Source organism: Populus trichocarpa, chromosome 1 (genome assembly GCF_000002775.5).
Source record: "Populus trichocarpa isolate Nisqually-1 chromosome 1, P.trichocarpa_v4.1, whole genome shotgun sequence".
Taxonomy (NCBI): Eukaryota; Viridiplantae; Streptophyta; class Magnoliopsida; order Malpighiales; family Salicaceae; genus Populus; species Populus trichocarpa.
The window spans coordinates 16,334,150-16,351,390 of NC_037285.2; the positions used below are offsets into that span (position 1 = coordinate 16,334,150).

Below are 17,241 nucleotides of genomic sequence, written 5' to 3' on the forward strand. Positions count from 1 at the left end.
TTCAAGAAAAAAATAACAAATCTTAAGTCTTAATCCAAGATGCTTGTAGTAAGATTATTTTCTTCTTCTTCTTTATGTATCTGCCTACAAAGCAACATGAGCTTATTTCTTCAATCTTAAATTAGAACAGAAAAAACAAAAATATTTTATTTATTTATTTATTTAAGAATGTTTGTCAAAAGAAACCATTTAGAATTAAATCTTTTTCATTCATTGATATTAATGTGACTTGAGAATGCAATTTTTTTTATTAATAGAATAGAACAATTTTATAATGATCATATATTAACAATAAAGCATAAAAATCAAAGCATGATATAAAATAATTATTAGTTCATATAATATTTTAAATTTCATTTTCCACAATAATAAAAACATAACTACTAAGATTTAAATAATCGTAATCTCATTATAATAAAACAATATTAACTATTTTAAATTATAATTAGAGTTAGAGCTCCATGCAGCAGCAAAACGATAACCGTGCTTTATGGTGAAAGCTGGTTACTTTCGAATCTCTCCCATCCCCTGAGACCTGAAATAAATCCATGCAGCAGACTTGGTTTAAAGTATACACCAAACATGAATTGAAACTAACACACCAGCAGCCACAGAACAGGGACATTCGCTAGAGCTGCTCTAGGCAGACATGGCAACAAGTGCACTTTGTGCTCCTACTCGATAGTCCAGACATGGAAAATGGGAGTAAAGAGTGCAGAAAGGAAAGGAATTTCAAGTAATCAAGGCTGTTTCTCTCTATTTGAGAAACACAGAATTTGTTCGCATGTTAAAAGGGAAAGGGAAAATTTCACAAGCCATGTTCCATACATACTCAGAACATGAGTAAACAACACAGCTTATGGTTATCAACATGACAGCTTACAATACATACCCGCAATCTACCACCAGTTCAAACTGAAAAACATGGCAGGCCCTCCTATGTTACACAACGTTTTTTTGCTTTCTATTCTGCATTTTTTTCCGTCTTCACCCTCATTTACAAAGATCAGCTGGATGTCCAGATACTAGGTTCTTTGTCTGACTCTTCGGCCATTGGTGTCACAACCATCTGAAAGTTGGGCCCATACACTCCGTGACTTTCCACCTTCACTGCTGCAATCCTCCTCACAACCTGCCACCGTCTTCAGTAACTCTGATTGCAGTGATGGGCAGTTCTCCTTGAGGTAGGTAAAGCCATCTGACCGCATTACAGCTGCAGTAATGATGCCCAAAGGAGATGAGAAAACCGTATCAAGCACCAACAATTCATCATATATTGAACAATGAGGCATATCTATAAATCTCAAATTTCCAACTGTGCAGTTCATGAATAAAAGGAGATACAGACATATAATGTACACCTGTGGTTAATAGCAATAGTTTGCATTATGTGATGCTTTTAAGTTTCAAGTGAAAACCTTGACACATTACTCCAGTGGGAACATTTGGTTCCCTCATAAATACCACTTCATTTACTTCTGTCCTCATTCCTCATTATCTTCCCGTACAAGTTGGGCACACTATGAAGAGCTACATTTTAGATGTGCGAATTGAAGACAATTTTGCCTGGCTACACAGATGTATGACGTGGAACATGATTGCCAAGCAGTTAATCTATGCCCTCCAAAGCTACATCAAAACAAGGTTGATGTGATTGATGTGAGGCCCTTCTCCTACCACCACCAAGTGATAACTTGGCAACATATTTATGCAGAGGACTTATTTTTTTACAGTTCTTCACAGCTGGATTTCACAAAGGCCCTTAGCCTATCCCCTCAATTGACACTGTTTATTTTGACAGTCATACAATTCTCTAAATAATGAATGGTAAGGGAAATTCAAAAGGGGAGACTAGAAATTACCTGCAAGGTTTTCAGCAGCGAATTTTAGGCAAACAGCTTTTAACTCTGTTGCGTGATGACCATCAGCCAAGGCAAGGATGCTGGAAACAGAATTCACAGATATATCCTTGCAGAGATGAGACTCGCACATCAGTCTGAGTCTGTCCATACCATACCTGTCTGCTGCAGCTAGCAGCTTTGTTGTTAATGTTTCAGACACGGAGCAGACAGGAGAAGAGCTAGAAGTTGCCATGTCCACATCTTCAGTGAGAGTATCTCGGTATATGAAGTGCAGCATAGCCTGTAGGGAATCACATAAGGAAATAAATAAACACAGAAAACCAACAAGAACACAAATCCTGACCCAATATGCCTTTAAAAGATTCGATCTTATGGGAATAAAAATCACCTTGAAAACCACAGGTTCTAGATCAGAAATGACAATCTCTTGTTCATCTTCCTCTACGCCATCATCAAAAAATTTAGATCGAAAAAAAGGAGATCGGGCAGACAACACCAATTTGTGAGCATGGAATTTTTCCCCTGCCACGTTAAAAATAACATCTGAACCTTCCATATTGTCGAGCAGCATGCCAAAATGAGCTCCTATATCAGACTCTGGAACCTGAATTGAGTTTAACTGGGAACAATTTGTTGCGGAAACTACTACTCCAACAGTACAATTAATTTTCAAGCAATCATCCTTAAGGTAATCCGATGATTCAAGCATTGCTCGTCTGAAAAATCGCTTGTAACCCCTACATTAAAGAAAACAAGACAGTATAAACATCTAAGTCCAAAAGTTGCCATTGAATCATTTCAAAATAAGGACCTAGCCTGTCTCAAATATATATCTCAAAAGTCAGGAAAACTGGGAGGTTGAAATTCAAATATATTGAACATTTTACATATCCACACCAAGCAGAAGGAGGCAAACGTACAAAGGAAATAATAGAGATAAAGCAGGGAAGAGGGTAAAAAAAGGGGCCACTTAAATAAAATGAATCAAAATTCTAGTCTTAACTCACAAGTCAATGCAAGGAAGATGACATAAATGCAGAAGAAACAAATATAAAAGATTAGCCATGACTATTGCTGAAGCTATGCAAAATCATACTAGAAAGCTGGGATAGAGCCCTGGTACCATAAAGGTGCACGATCAGTGCTTTCTGTATCTGACAGTTAATTAAACTTCAACACCTGTTCACAGAAAGTATACATAGAGAAAGTGGAACACTCTGAAGAAAAATAAATTATCAAAGGAATGAAAGCCATTAAAGAGAAAGAAAACAAGAAAGTTAAATAGAGGAAAAGCAGGATGCAAAAGAAACCAGATCCAAAGACTTCAAAAGTGTTTTAGAGTAAAACATATAACAGGAGTGCTCAGATTATCTAGCAAACTCGAAGTAAGATGCTCAACCACAAACTCTACATCACACAGTGGAATAACATCCCAAGTTCAAGGTGCTCTTCTTTACCTAATCGTCAATGCCAAACGTCCATCAATCAGAGAGCTGATTTACATTTTCAATTGTATAAGTTCTCGAAAATCTTTTCAAGGTAAATATTAACATTGATGAGCCTAACCCTTATAAGCTAGAATGGAATGTAAAGAGAGAGAATATTCAGCACCCTAAAATGTTCCTAAATTTTCAGAAGAGTCAAGCAGCATTTAACGGTCTATGTTATCTGGTGTGTACTTTCTATACTTAAAGAGTGATTTCTACAGAAGGCATGCTAATCACAGAGTTGTTACAGAAGTAAAAGTTGTCATTTCCATCTTAATATGGGTCGACCATGACTACTATGACCTCTATGATTTGAGAATTGGAGACAGAATCACAGAGATTAGTTGTACCTTAAAAATTAATGGAGTGAAGAACAGGTTCTGAATTACAAACAATATCCCTTCAAATTCAGTAGAGGTGTAGAACCTGGACTACACTGATTAACGATCTCCTTACTGGTAACTTTTTTCAATTCAAAGAACACCATCAAGCTCTAGCATTAAACAGCAAACTTATAGGAACACCATCACTTTGATCTTGCTAATTCACATCAATTTAACTTTATTTCGAAATAATTACTGAGCTAGTGGCGTTTGATTTATATAAATCACTGAATTGATACAAGAATTCTAATTTGACTAAAGCCACCTTCACAACCTGGAAAATGATTGAATACATTTTAGTGTAACCTAACCCTATCCCCTTGTAGCTTTTCAAACCGAAGCCGGCAAGGTCATTTAATGTCAAGACAAGGATGTGGATAACCACATCTTGATTTCCCTGGATTTTTTTTTGCATCTTTTTACTTCTCTTTGTTCAGAACTCTACTTTTCAGAAAAATCTATCCAATTTGTTCATGGGTCTGTGCCTGGTCCTTGATTCATGATGATTTTGATCTCAAGTTTTTAACTTCAGATCATCCTGCCTCGTCCAAAACTTTGAAGATACTCTAACAATAATAAAAATATATAATATTTGAAAAATAATTATAGAATCAATTTTTTCTTATGATAAAAAAAAAAAAAAACAATTTCTTATTGTTAACCTAGGAACCAATTTATCCCAATCGTATGTAAATTCCATGGGAAACTCCAGCTGGGTAGAATTCACACAATCGACTTGGCTTGTTAATTCCAATCTTTTCCATTTTTATCTTGGTTTGTCCCTCGGATGCTGATGCTAAGAGGGTGTTTGAAATCATAGTAATGATTATGGTTTAAAACGTGTTTTGCTTGAAAATACATCAAAAAAAATTTTATTTTTAAAAAACATTTTTTATATTAACATATCAAAACGATTTGAAAATATAAAAAAATATATTTTTTTTGAAAAACCGTGTTTCCAATACTGCCTAAAGGAGTGTTTGGGAATACGGTGCAAACCGCATTCCCAAAAATTTTGAATTTTTTTTGCTTTTTTACTTAAAATGAATTTTTTTATATGTTTTCAGATATGTGCTAATGTCAAAATTAATTTTTAAAAATAAAAAAAAAATTATTTTGATATATTTCTAAACAAAAAACACTTTGAACCGTCACCGCTACCACAATCTCAAAAGGCTTTAATATAGGAATTCAAACCAGCTATCTCTCTGGGACTTGCATGTGGAGTTTTTATCTATGTTGCCATCAACCATATATCTCATAGCTAAAGGATTCCGTCCACAAGCTAAGTTGTACTTCGACACTCCATTCTTCAAGTTTGTTGCTGTGTTCCTTGGGGTGGGAGTTATTGCAGTTGTTATGATTTGGGATTAATTAAAATAATTCTGCTTAATGTCCATGCAGATATATGAAAAAAATGCGCGTGGCTGCAGACTGGGAGTTCGTTTTTCCTTTGTTTGCAGTCACAACGTTAATTAAACCCAACATTATAATTACTTCAGGCAATTCATGCATGCTTAAGCCATAAAGAATATATATATATAAGCACGAACTTAAAATAAAATCCTTCCTGTATATGATCATTCTTCCACTGCTGAACTTAAGGTTTACTAAGATCTTAAGCATGCATTAATGTTTTTGGTTGCTACATTATAACAGTCAGGGCTATACCATGTGATTCGCATAAAATGGACGCCTCAACGGTTAACTCCCACATGATATTTGTTACTTCTAATTAATTCGTTATAATTGTAGCTTCATGTTTAAGAATATCAAGAGATTAATTGCTTTGCTATTTACAGAAAGAAGTGACTATATATGTCAAACAAACTCAATATTCTCTATATATCGATGATCATTCTTTTGTTGCTTGGAAGTAAGGTGGATCAGATGTCCTTCTCTTCCCTGGCTTTGTGATTTTTCAAGTGTGGTTGGCACATGGATTATCACCAACCACTGTACATGTCCCACAGTCCCAGTGAGGACGTAAGTCTTGTATGAGAATGATCATTAGCATGGAACGTTAAACTTACTAAAAAACAACATGTTCAAGGGCAAATGGGATCTCTTTGATTGCCCTGGCCATCCACAACAACGGTTTGATCTTCGAATTCTGTAGCTGAATAAGATAGAGGTTTCCATTTTTATTTACAGAATATATATATCCTTGGAACATAGGTTTTGGTATGACTATGATAATCTTTCCCATCCCTCATATTCTCCTGCTTTTTGGGTGGAAGATACATTTCATCGCTTGATGTGGTAATAATAAGTCAAATTTCATTTACAAGCTAGCATGCGACTTTGTTTATAGGTTTCTGAGGAAAATTTTCTACGAGAAGAGTTTTCAATAAAAAGGTTACTTACGAAGAAGGAAAATAACTGCCATGCTGACATTTCTTTCGATTAACCAGTAATGGTAAATATTTATGTAATTAACAAGTTGAGGCAATCGTCCACCATATTATTCAAACTAAAGCTAAAGCACATGTAAAATTAACTAATTAATTGACTTTGATTACACTCCAACTCAAACATGAACCGACAGTAGGTAACTCTCTCTCTCTCTCTCTTTTGTCATATCTGAGACATCTGATTGCCTAATCAACCAGACACTGCTGCTCTAACTATAAGCTATTTGCCTATATAAACACCCTCCACTGGGTCTAATGATCATATAATTCCAGTAAGAGAAGCAAAGTTTTGAGTTTCACCAATATTACCTGGCTCCTATCTCCATCCATCTTTCTACCAAGTAGCAAATTTAACTTCACTTTTGGTACGTAAAGCATGGGTGCTTCAGTCCCTGCATCGCCAGAAATTCTTCTGACAATTCTACTATTTGCTATGAGCTGCCTCTGGGCCTTTCCTGAGGTTGCCGGTGCAAAGCATGCAGGCATTACGAGGCACTACAAGTTCAACGTACGTACGTGTGTGTGTGTGTGTGTGTGTGTACTTTGCGTATGCTAACACTCAGCTAAGCATTTAATTTTATGCTTTCGTCTGGCTAGCTAGCTCATCATCATGTTCATATGCAAGTAACATTTGTTAATTGTAATTTTCTTTCAGATAAAACTGAAAAATGTCACCCGCTTGTGCCACACTAAGAGCATGGTGACTGTTAATGGGAAGTTCCCGGGGCCTCGCGTAGTTGCCAGAGAAGGTGACCGTTTAGTGGTGAAGGTGGTCAATCATGTTCCAAATAATATCAGCATCCATTGGTATGAAAGTAGTGATCGAGTTTTCTGTTGTATGGCACTGTTATTCATGGATTGATTAACAGTGACATGTAGTTAAATTATATCTATATTTGGTGGTAATTAATATTAACGTCTACTTTTGGTGATGAATTGAATTGAATTGAACAGGCATGGAATTCGACAACTTCAAAGTGGATGGGCAGATGGACCAGCATACATCACGCAATGCCCTATTCAAACAAACCAGACTTATGTTTACAACTTCACTGTTACAGGACAAAGAGGAACTCTCTTCTGGCATGCTCACCTCTCATGGCTTAGAGCTTCTGTCTATGGACCCCTTATCATCTTACCTAAGCGCAACGTTTCTTACCCATTTGCCAAACCCCACAAGGAAGTGACTATCATGTTGGGTAATTATTTACCTTTTTTTTTTTAACCTTTTCTTCGTATCTTCTAAGGATTAAATATCCAGTCTAAAAAATCCAATCAAAACCGATTTTATTTTCAAATACTGAACCAAAGGACCAAATCTATCAGGTGCATTCTAGTTCTATTTTTTAAAAACAGAATAAATATCTAAATGGGTTTTCTTTATTTGATTTCTCGGTTCGATCTTTTTTATCTCTAAAATCTAAAACTAAAATCAAACTAAACCAATTTTTTTAAAAAAATTTCTAACCAAATCTTCTGATTTAATTTCTCAAGTTGACTTTTATAAATATTCTAAATAATTCAATTATTTTACTCACTGGTTGTTATCTTCTGCAAAGTCAAACAAGCTAATTAAAAAAGCATTTGATTGAATAAACCACAGGAGAGTGGTTCAATGCTGATACTGAGGCAGTGATTAGCCAGGCTTTACAGACAGGAGGGGGGCCAAATGTCTCTGAAGCCTACACCTTTAATGGACTTCCAGGTCCACTGTACAATTGCTCAGAAAATAGTAAGTGATCATAACTCTTTTGGTCACCCAATTGATACTTAAATGCTTATTTTACACACACTTAGACATTTATTTTTGTATCATATGTTTATAACTTGCAGATACATACAAGCTAAAGGTGAAACCAGGAAAGACATATCTTCTCCGATTGATCAATGCTGCACTCAATGATGACCTCTTTTTTAGCATTGCAAACCACACCTTCACCGTTGTTGAAGTGGATGCTACTTACGCGAAGCCTTTTGAGACCAACCTCTTGGTTATAACAGCAGGACAGACCACAAATGTTCTTCTGAAGACCAAATCCATTGCCCCCAATGCATCATTCTACATGTTAGCAAGACCATACTTTACTGGCCAAGGCACATTTGACAACACAACTGTTGCAGGGATACTCGAGTATGAAACTTCTTCAAATTCGACAGCTTTTAAATCAACCCTTCCTCCGATTAATGCTACAAATGTCGTCGCGAATTTCACAAGAAAACTTCGCAGTTTAGCTAATTCTCGATTCCCAGTTAATGTCCCTCAAACAGTAGACAAGAAATTTTTCTTCACAGTTGGTCTAGGAAACAGCCCGTGCCCAAAAAACCAGACATGTCAAGGACCTAATGGCACGAAATTTGCAGCTTCTGTTAACAACATCTCCATGGCTCTCCCTTCATCAGCACTCCTTCAATCCTATTTTTTCAAAAAATCAAATGGGGTTTACACCTCTGATTTCCCAAGCTTTCCTCTCCATCCATTCAACTACACAGGGACCCCACCAAATAATACTCTTGTGACCAATGGTAACAAGCTTGTAGTGGTACCATTTAACACAAGTGTGGAGGTAGTGATGCAGGGCACTCGAATTTTCGGTGCTGAGAGCCACCCTCTCCATCTTCATGGCTTCAATTTCTATGTTGTTGGAGAAGGGTTTGGAAATTTTGATCCAAATAATGACCCCAAGAACTTTAACCTTGTTGATCCTGTTGAAAGGAACACTGTTGGTGTGCCTACTGCTGGTTGGGTGGCAATTCGTTTTTATGCAGACAATCCAGGTTCGTAGCACTATTTCTTAACAGTAATGATAATAATAATAATAACAACAATAATAATTAATAAGTTAAAGCACACCCTTTTCTCTTTTTTTCTGTTATTTTTAGGATTTTCATTTATTCTACTAACATTTTCTTAATCATATCGACATAATTAATGTGTTGTGACGCAGGAGTATGGTTTATGCACTGCCACTTTGATGTCCATTTGAGCTGGGGGTTAAGGATGGCATGGATTGTCTTGGATGGAACACTTCCTAGTCAGAAGCTCCCTCCTCCACCATCTGATCTTCCCAAGTGTTGACCAATGCTAGCTATGATCATGATTTTTTTCTTCTGGGTTGCAAATTCTAACTTAAAATTTTGTGTTGTTGTTGCTTTCCTAATGTTTTCGTTGAAAAATTGTTAGTTGCCCACCAGCATTCTTATTGGATTTCTCTGTATTTCTGGCTTGCCATTCTCACAAGCTGACTATCGAGTTCACTAGAAAAGAAAACGTGGAGGAGGTTTTGTAATATATTACAGAGTTCATTGCGCTCTTTTTTGGAGCATAAATAAAAATTGTTCATTGATGAAATTACAACCCTCTCTCTCACTCATCTCATTTTTTCACGTATATATCATTTATTCACCAACAAGCGTTTGCTGGAGCATGAAAAACTGTACTTTTGACACGTCATATGTGCCCTTGTCTATGAATGACCAGCAAACTAAGACTCCTTTTTTTTTACGAGTTTGAATTAATTTTTTTTTATGAGATGTAGATCAGAAAGCTTTAAGTTTTTTATCCGTGAAAAAAAAAGATATGGATTTGATATTTAATAATCACTATGTTTTAAAAAAACTATACTAATAACTAGTACATTGCAACAAAATACTTATGTTCGTAATATTTACAATAAGTTTAATGAAATAAAAAAAACTAGTGTTATAATTTGCATATGTGTTTTTAGAATGTATTAACAATCAAATGCATATAAATATATTTGTAAATTAAAAAATTAATATTTTTTTTTATCGTTTTATTATCAACATCAATTTCAACTATAATTTAAAAAAACCACCCTGGATATATTTTTTTGTTAAACAACAACTTCAATTATAATTTTAACAAAATATATATTTTAATCAAATCAATCACAATTAAAAATGATTTTTTAAAATTATTTTCAGTGTTTTTGCCGTAGAAAATGCAAATGTAAAAGGAGTGTACCGCATTGTCGAAAAAGCCTAAGCCTCTCATGTGTCATTCTACCCTAACATTGTGAGTGTATACAGAAAAGGCCATTGAATCAAAGAATATAATGTAAACCTTGATGGATTCTGCAAAATAATATGTTGAACAATGTAATGCATCGATCAAGTTACTGTATAAATGCATACCCTTTATATGTTTTTGATCTTGTTATGGAAGAAGAGAAAGGCATAGCGTGAGAAAGAGGAGACTATAGGAAAGCCAAGGTTGACTTCCTGCAAAACTAATAAAAAGCTTTCATATAGAAACCTTCCTAAAATTCTCAGGCAAGTCATCCTTGGCTTCCACGCAAGGCTCTGATCCTCATGTTAGACCTCTCTTCTCTCAATTCATATATATATATATATATATATATATATATATATATATATATATATATATATATATGCTACAAATTCAATGCCAATTAATTCTACATGTCGAAGTCTTTATTTATAGGCCATGAAAGAATAGAAAATATCACTTTCATAATGCTCTATGTTCTTGAGGATTTCTCCGATCGATTTCATTGCATTTTACGCAACTCAACATTACATTATTTGAATGCCCATGATGGGAAATATTCCTCCAGATTATATCCCTCTTAAGGGTTCTGCAAGAATTTATGCAGATAAGGGGATTATCAACTTGAATGAATTGATTTCGTTGACCCCTCACATCCTTCAAGGGGTATTGATAAAATATATACATATTCATGCATATAGTTTATCTGAACAAATTAATTGTCTTGCTTAGTCTTTATAGGGCCATAACTGATCATCATAACACCATGATGGTTAGGTTTTGATCATTTTGGAGATATATATATTGAACTGATGAGGTGAAGTTTATGTTGCATTATCAGCATTATCAGCTCAAATGTTATATACGTACAATGTTGAGCAAGATGAGGTGAAGTTTATGTTGCAATTGGAACATGAATGATTAAGAAGAATTAAAAGTAATTTTTTAATTCAGTCAGCTCAAAAGTAATTTTTTAAAATTTTTTTATTGTATTAGCATATTAAAATTATTAAAAAACAAAACAAAATTAATATTTTTTTCAAATAAAAATCAATTAAATTTTTTTTTTGAAAAGTAGTTTGAACTACAAAAACAACAAAATATACGTTTAATATTGTTGCATAACTCTATACCTAACAAAGGATTTAGAATTATATAGCTAGATTGGCATTGTGACTAGCTTTAGCTGATAAATGACAACCCTTTTTAGATATCGTAACTTTTTGGGCATATATGGAAAGATGAACCAATCTTAAATTAAGGTCAATGCATGCATGTGCCACTATACAAGAATGTTCTGTTCTAGTTGACTGTCTTTAATTACAAGCCCACATCCATCGTATTCGATTATTCCATCTGTTTTTCTTCTTTTTTTTTCTTCAATTTTGTTTTTTTTATGGGAAAATACTTTCAAGTTTTTGGGATGCAGTTCATAAGCTTTTCATTAAGAAGCAACGGGAATTGGTCCATCTTCTCCCTTGTTAAAAAGGGCTGAAAAAGCATCGAGGCTTGTGGCCCCGCGGCTTTGCCTTTGTCACATGGGTTTGAGTCTCAGCGTGCACGTCTGTCATCCCCGCGGTGTTTTACCTGCCTACTGGGTTTGCAGGGTGTTCAGTGGATCCGGGAATTAGTTGTGATGCGCGTAAGCTGGCCCGGACACCCTGGGTTACCCAAAAACAAAGGGCTGAAAAATGAGAAGGTAATTCATAATTTTATTTTTTTTGTGTTTAAAAGTATAATGGTTCATCTCGATCTAACTTGACAGAAAGGTTAATTCCAAAAATTTATTATTTAAAATTTAATTTATGATGAATTTCACTAGAAAAAAAATTGGTTCAGTAAAATTCAACTAATCTACTATATTAACTTATAAATCTATTGATATAGTCAAATTAATAATAAATTCTAAAAAATTAAAAATAAAAACAATATTATTTTAATAAAAATATTATCCTGAGTTGATAATTAGCTGCTCATAATAAAAACTAAGAAGCAACAAACAAACAAATTAATGATAACCCACAATTTAATTGATCAAGCCGGCCGTACTCTTTAAACAAATCAAAATTCTTCTGAAAACCAGTAAAAGAATCAAGAATTAGGTCCCAAATTATGCTCATAATTAACATCTCCTCCTTTCCCACCTCTAATCTGCTCCACCATCCTTCACCTTAACGACTGGCTTTTCAGCAGTACTCGATAAAGCTTCATGATCAATATTTACAGAGGCTTCTTGATTAGTAACTCATGATTCATCATCGTTTATTTGTATCTTCTTTCTTCTACCTCTGCAGGTTCTCTTAAATCTTGGATTTCTTGTATCGAGTCTTCTATGCCAACTCAACATGCTAAGAACCTTACCACACATGGAACATGACCTGTGCAGTCCATTAAATAAAATCATAGAAATAATTAGAAATTAATTTCCTTTAGCCTTGTCAATAAGAGTAGAACAATAATTATAAGAACCTGTGTAATTACACTTACACGGAATCTTCTTGGCAAAAAGTTGGGCAACGCCTAGTGCACGAACCGCACCAAAGCAGCATAAATTTGATATATCAAAAAACTGTGGATGTGGATGTACGGGGAGACAAATTTAAAGAAAACTCGGTCTAATTAAAGATTAATTTTGGTATGTTATATGATTAGTTGGGGGTATTAGGATATATATATATATATATATAGACACACACACACAAACACTACAAGATTTCACAGTTTTACCGACGGAAATATTCTATCGGTATATGATTAAGAGTTCGTCAGTAATTTATTTACCGACATCTTAACCGACGGAATACGTTCGTCGATAATACCACCGTTTGTCGCTAAACATTTGCCGATGGTTTTACAAACAGAAATTGTGCGACAAAAAAAAAGTTTCCCGCTTGAAATATACCGACGTCGGTGATAGTGTGACATACCAACGGATACATACCGTCGGTAAAGTTGTCGGTGAGTGTTTGAAATGCCGACTAAAGATATCCGTCTGTACATTCGTCGGTCATTGTGGCAAGTACTGTCAAAAACCGACAGATTAAGTCCGTCAGTAAAGTTGTCGGTGAGTGTGAAATACCGACCAAATATATCCGTCTGTAAATTCGTTGGTGACTGTGGCAGCTACTGTCAAATGCCGACGGATATATTCCGCCAGTAAAACCTTCTATGATTATTTTTAAATATGTTTTTAAAAAATTATTTAGAATACATAATATAAAATTATATAAATTAATGGTAATAAAAACCAATTATGCAAGTAAAATTTTTATTAAACATCAAAAACAAAAAAAATAAAGTTAAATAATATTCATTACAAATTGAACGTGTTTTAAAAAAAATATTAAATGAACTATTAAAGGTAAATAATATTTATTACAAATTAATATAAAGGTGGAGCTGGAGGAGAAAGAGGCTGGTGGTTATACAGCCAAAAAGGATGAGACGCACATGTATCACCACTCTATGATGCCATGTTCATGATCATTTCGCGAAGCTATTCATGATCCGCTTTTTGTTGTGCATGCTTCGCTTTTTGTTGTGCATGCTCTGCTTTGAGTTGTGCATACTCCGCTGATAGGTGGTCGTATTTTTCAATGAGCTGAGCTATGTGTTGCTGCAAGGCCACGAACTCCTTAGATTGGGTGCTCGATACTGATTGGGAGCTCCCAACGGTTGAAACACTACGGGCCGCCCGCAAGTTCTCGGTCGTAGTGTTGGAGAGCCCGTAAACTCGATTTTTATCGGGTTCACCAAACGATCCAACCTCCATCCACAAATCCGGATCGAATTCCAGATGGGTCAAAGGATCGTCCCCATATCTCTCCCTCAACTGGCTATTATAGGTCTCCTGAAAATAAAAAAAGTAATCATCATATTTGTAAACCCTCAGTTATAATTTTTCTAGGTATTTAAAAGATGAGAAATTTAACCAATAGTAAAATGGGTTAAATTAAATTAAAGAAACCTAATCAAGATAAAAATAGTGAAATTAATGAAATGAATAGTGAATATAGTACTAAATCATTGAAAAGAAAAACATTTGTGAGGACAAAATGAATACGCAAGATCAAGAGAGGTCAATATTCAAATAACCGAAGGTTGGGAGTTTATGTATAAATGATAAAAAGGGGTGGGGATAAATGTGCAATTAACAAGATGTTAGAACTATAAATATCATTATATTATCTCTCTTGGAGTGACTGGCAAGAGTAAGAGAGAGTTTAGAGAGAGGCTGGAGAGAAGATATATTGATGGTAAATCAACCGACAGCTATAACTCCACCTTCCACCGTTGGATCAGCATGATATTCGGGTATGTTGTTCTCATCCATGTCATGTACATTGTCACCGTAGGGATTTTCTATATCAGTCCTTGTTTGAGAGATATCGAGGGAGGAAAATATTTGGGAAAATACACTTCTGGACAGTCTTCTTTGCTGTCTGTTTTCTCCTTCGGCCACCGTTGGATTAGGCTATAACTTAGATATGTTGTTCTTCCTGATTTTGTCTAGATTCTGAACGGTGGAGATTTGAAACAATCATTTTCTATAGAAGTTGTATATCTCGCACAGTAGGTCTGCAAGTTTGAGGTCAGTTCGGTTAAACCCATATTTCTGGAAATTTCACCATTTGATGAAGTTAATATTTGGATATGTTATACTCATAATAATTCATTATAACTTGACAGTATAGATTATTTGGAAAATTATTCGTTTGTTATTTATGATTTATAGGAACTGTGTCAAGGATTGTGTTTAGAAGAATATTGTTCGGAAAGTTTGTAAAATCGACAAGAATGTTTTATTTTAACGTTAAGAGGGAAGATTGAAATAAAAAAGATAAATTGGCTCTTATAAAGATATTCTTTTTTTTTTACAGTCTTAAATGATATGTGATATGACTAGGGGTTGAGATGATAGAGAAAGAGTTAAATTGTGGATGTTGTGTGTAAATGGAAAGGTTGATGAATCTGGACAGATTCATCTCCTAACTTTTGGAGAGAATTCGAGTAGAAGGATGAGAGAATTAAGATCAAGTTTCTCATAGTAATTGTAGTTTTGGATGTTAGATAACTAAGAAATTGGTCTTGCTTAATATGGAGCTGTAGAACCCCAACTATGGGTCATCAACCGAGATTGGGTCTTGACAGACCCTGTAAGGTAGTGTTTGTTGATGAGCAATTTTGACTATCTCAAAGGCAGAACTGGGTTCTCCTTCCTTCAAAGAACTTGTAGCCTCGTGTATTAGCTTTCCAACGAGACTAATCTCGCTTGAAACAGAGTTCTATAAGTTTAGATATAGTTAAAAATCTGATGAGTGTTCAGACAGTAACAGTTCAATGTCTAGATAGTAACAGTTGGACAGTAACAGTTCAATGTGTAGACAGTAACAATTCAAATGTCTAGACAGTAACAGTTCAAAGAGTAGACAGTGACAGTTCAAATGTCTAGACAGTAACAGTTCAAAGTCAAACAGTAATAGTTGAAAAAGTCAAACAATAACAATTCAAAGTCAAACAGTAACGGTTGGAAAAGTCAAACAGTAACAGTTCAAAGTCAAACAGTAACGGTTGGAAAAGTCAAACAGTAACAGTTCAAAGTCAAACAGTAACAGTTGGAAAAGTCAAACAGTAACAGCTCAAAGTTAGACAGTAACAATTGGAAATTGGACAGTAATAGTTCAAAGTTAGACAGTAACAGTAGACTTTCACGTGAATACTATATAAAGAAATTGAGTCATACGAACACTTGCACATTGAGATACTAACTCTGAAAATATACATGATATATGTATGTATGTTATTATGAGGAAATGAACATGCATAAGAAAGTAACATATGAGTAATGGATGAATATGGATTCTCTATAATATTGGCCTGAAGGAATGATAACTATGGTTGGATAAAGGATGACAACATTAATGGGTGTAATGAGAAAAACGTAAGATATAAAGAAAAAAATGATTGAAAGAAAGATTTATTAGCTATTGATATGATTATTATAAAACATATCCATGAATAAGGAAAATTTATGAGATGAGTCTGTGACTGCAGGAGGGACCACCGGTGTGGTGCAACAGCAGCAACAGGGGAGCACGAGTAGAGCTTCTACTGCAGGTAGGTGACTCTCACCTTCCTTTTAAATAATGTTGAATAATGAAAATACTTTATCATGAATGTTACTGTATTGTGTTAATTCAGATACCAGACTGTCAAATGCTTAAATGTTAACAAATGAACGATTAGCTTCGGTTAAAGGCATCTGAAGAGATGACTTTGAACATTGAAATACCATATCATGAACGTTGCCGTATTGTGTTAATTCAGATATCAGATTGTCAGATGCTTAAATGTTGACAAATGATTGATTAGCTTCAGCTAATGGCATCCGAAGGGATGACCGGGACAAACGGTTGATTAGCTTCGGCTAATGGCATCCGAATGGATGACCGGGACAAATGAATGATTAGCTTCGGCTAATGGCATCCGAAGGGATTACCGGGACAAACGATTGATTAGCTTCGGCTAATGGCATCTGAATGGATGACCGGGACAAACGATTGATTAGCTTCGGCTAATGGGGGACAAATGAATGATTAGCTTCGGCTAATGGCATCCGAAGGGATGACCGGGACAAACGATTGATTAGCTTCGGCTAATGGCATCTGAAGGGATGACAGGGACAAACGATTGATTAGCTTTGGCTAATAGCATCCGAATGGATGACCGGAATAAATGAACGATTAGCTTCGGCTAATGGCATCCAAAGGGATGACCGGGACAAACGGTTGATTAGTTTTGGCTGATGGAATTCGAAGGGGATGGCCAGGGTGAGTGAATAGTTAACCTCGACAAATGATGTCTTAAAAGAATGGCCGGATTTAAGATTATAGTTGATTGCAAGAATTGATGTATATATATATACTGCAAGTTGTGTATACCAAGAACATGAAGGAACTACAAATGTCACGCTTTAAACATGAGATAATGTTAATGCTTCGTTAAACTGCCAGACCATTTTCTTATTGTTATTATTATTATTATTATTATTATTATTAAGTAATT

At 34.9% G+C, this 17,241-nt stretch overlaps 2 protein-coding genes across 2 annotated transcripts; one reads left to right on the plus strand and one right to left on the minus strand.

Annotated features, from left to right (window-relative positions):
* Positions 1 to 806: 806 nt before the first annotated feature.
* On the minus strand, positions 807 to 2,949 carry LOC18094764 (BTB/POZ and MATH domain-containing protein 4). The gene is made up of 3 exons (XM_024610895.2): positions 2,251 to 2,949; positions 1,863 to 2,142; positions 807 to 1,213 (listed from the first exon to the last, which is right to left on the minus strand). Exons 1-3 carry the CDS (start codon positions 2,569 to 2,571, stop codon positions 1,026 to 1,028), a joined length of 789 nt encoding a protein of 262 aa, XP_024466663.2. The 5' UTR covers positions 2,572 to 2,949; the 3' UTR covers positions 807 to 1,025.
* Positions 2,950 to 6,408: 3,459 nt separating this feature from the next.
* LOC7475075 (laccase-2) lies at positions 6,409 to 9,495 on the plus strand. Its single transcript, XM_002298187.4, has 6 exons — positions 6,409 to 6,654; positions 6,802 to 6,953; positions 7,101 to 7,345; positions 7,750 to 7,878; positions 7,980 to 8,921; positions 9,092 to 9,495. The coding sequence occupies exons 1-6, from the start codon at positions 6,523 to 6,525 to the stop codon at positions 9,220 to 9,222; spliced, it is 1,731 nt and encodes a 576-aa protein (XP_002298223.3). The 5' UTR covers positions 6,409 to 6,522; the 3' UTR covers positions 9,223 to 9,495.
* Positions 9,496 to 17,241: the final 7,746 nt, after the last annotated feature.

Bases quoted from the DNA above. Each gene is read 5' to 3' on its own strand.
- LOC18094764 (XM_024610895.2), bottom strand. From the start codon at position 2,571: ATGCTTGAATCATCGGATTACCTTAAGGATGATTGCTTGAAAATTAAT. The intron at 2,143-2,250 runs GTGATTTTTATT...GATTCCCTACAG, and splicing joins TAGAACCTGTGGTTTTCAAG to GCTATGCTGCACTTCATATA. The intron at 1,214-1,862 runs GTAATTTCTAGT...TCATTACTGCAG, and splicing joins CGCTGCTGAAAACCTTGCAG to CTGTAATGCGGTCAGATGGC.
- LOC7475075 (XM_002298187.4), top strand. From the start codon at position 6,523: ATGGGTGCTTCAGTCCCTGCATCGCCAGAAATTCTTCTGACAATTCTA. The intron at 6,655-6,801 runs GTACGTACGTGT...ATTTTCTTTCAG, and splicing joins CGAGGCACTACAAGTTCAAC to ATAAAACTGAAAAATGTCAC. The intron at 7,346-7,749 runs GTAATTATTTAC...AATAAACCACAG, and splicing joins GGAAGTGACTATCATGTTGG to GAGAGTGGTTCAATGCTGAT.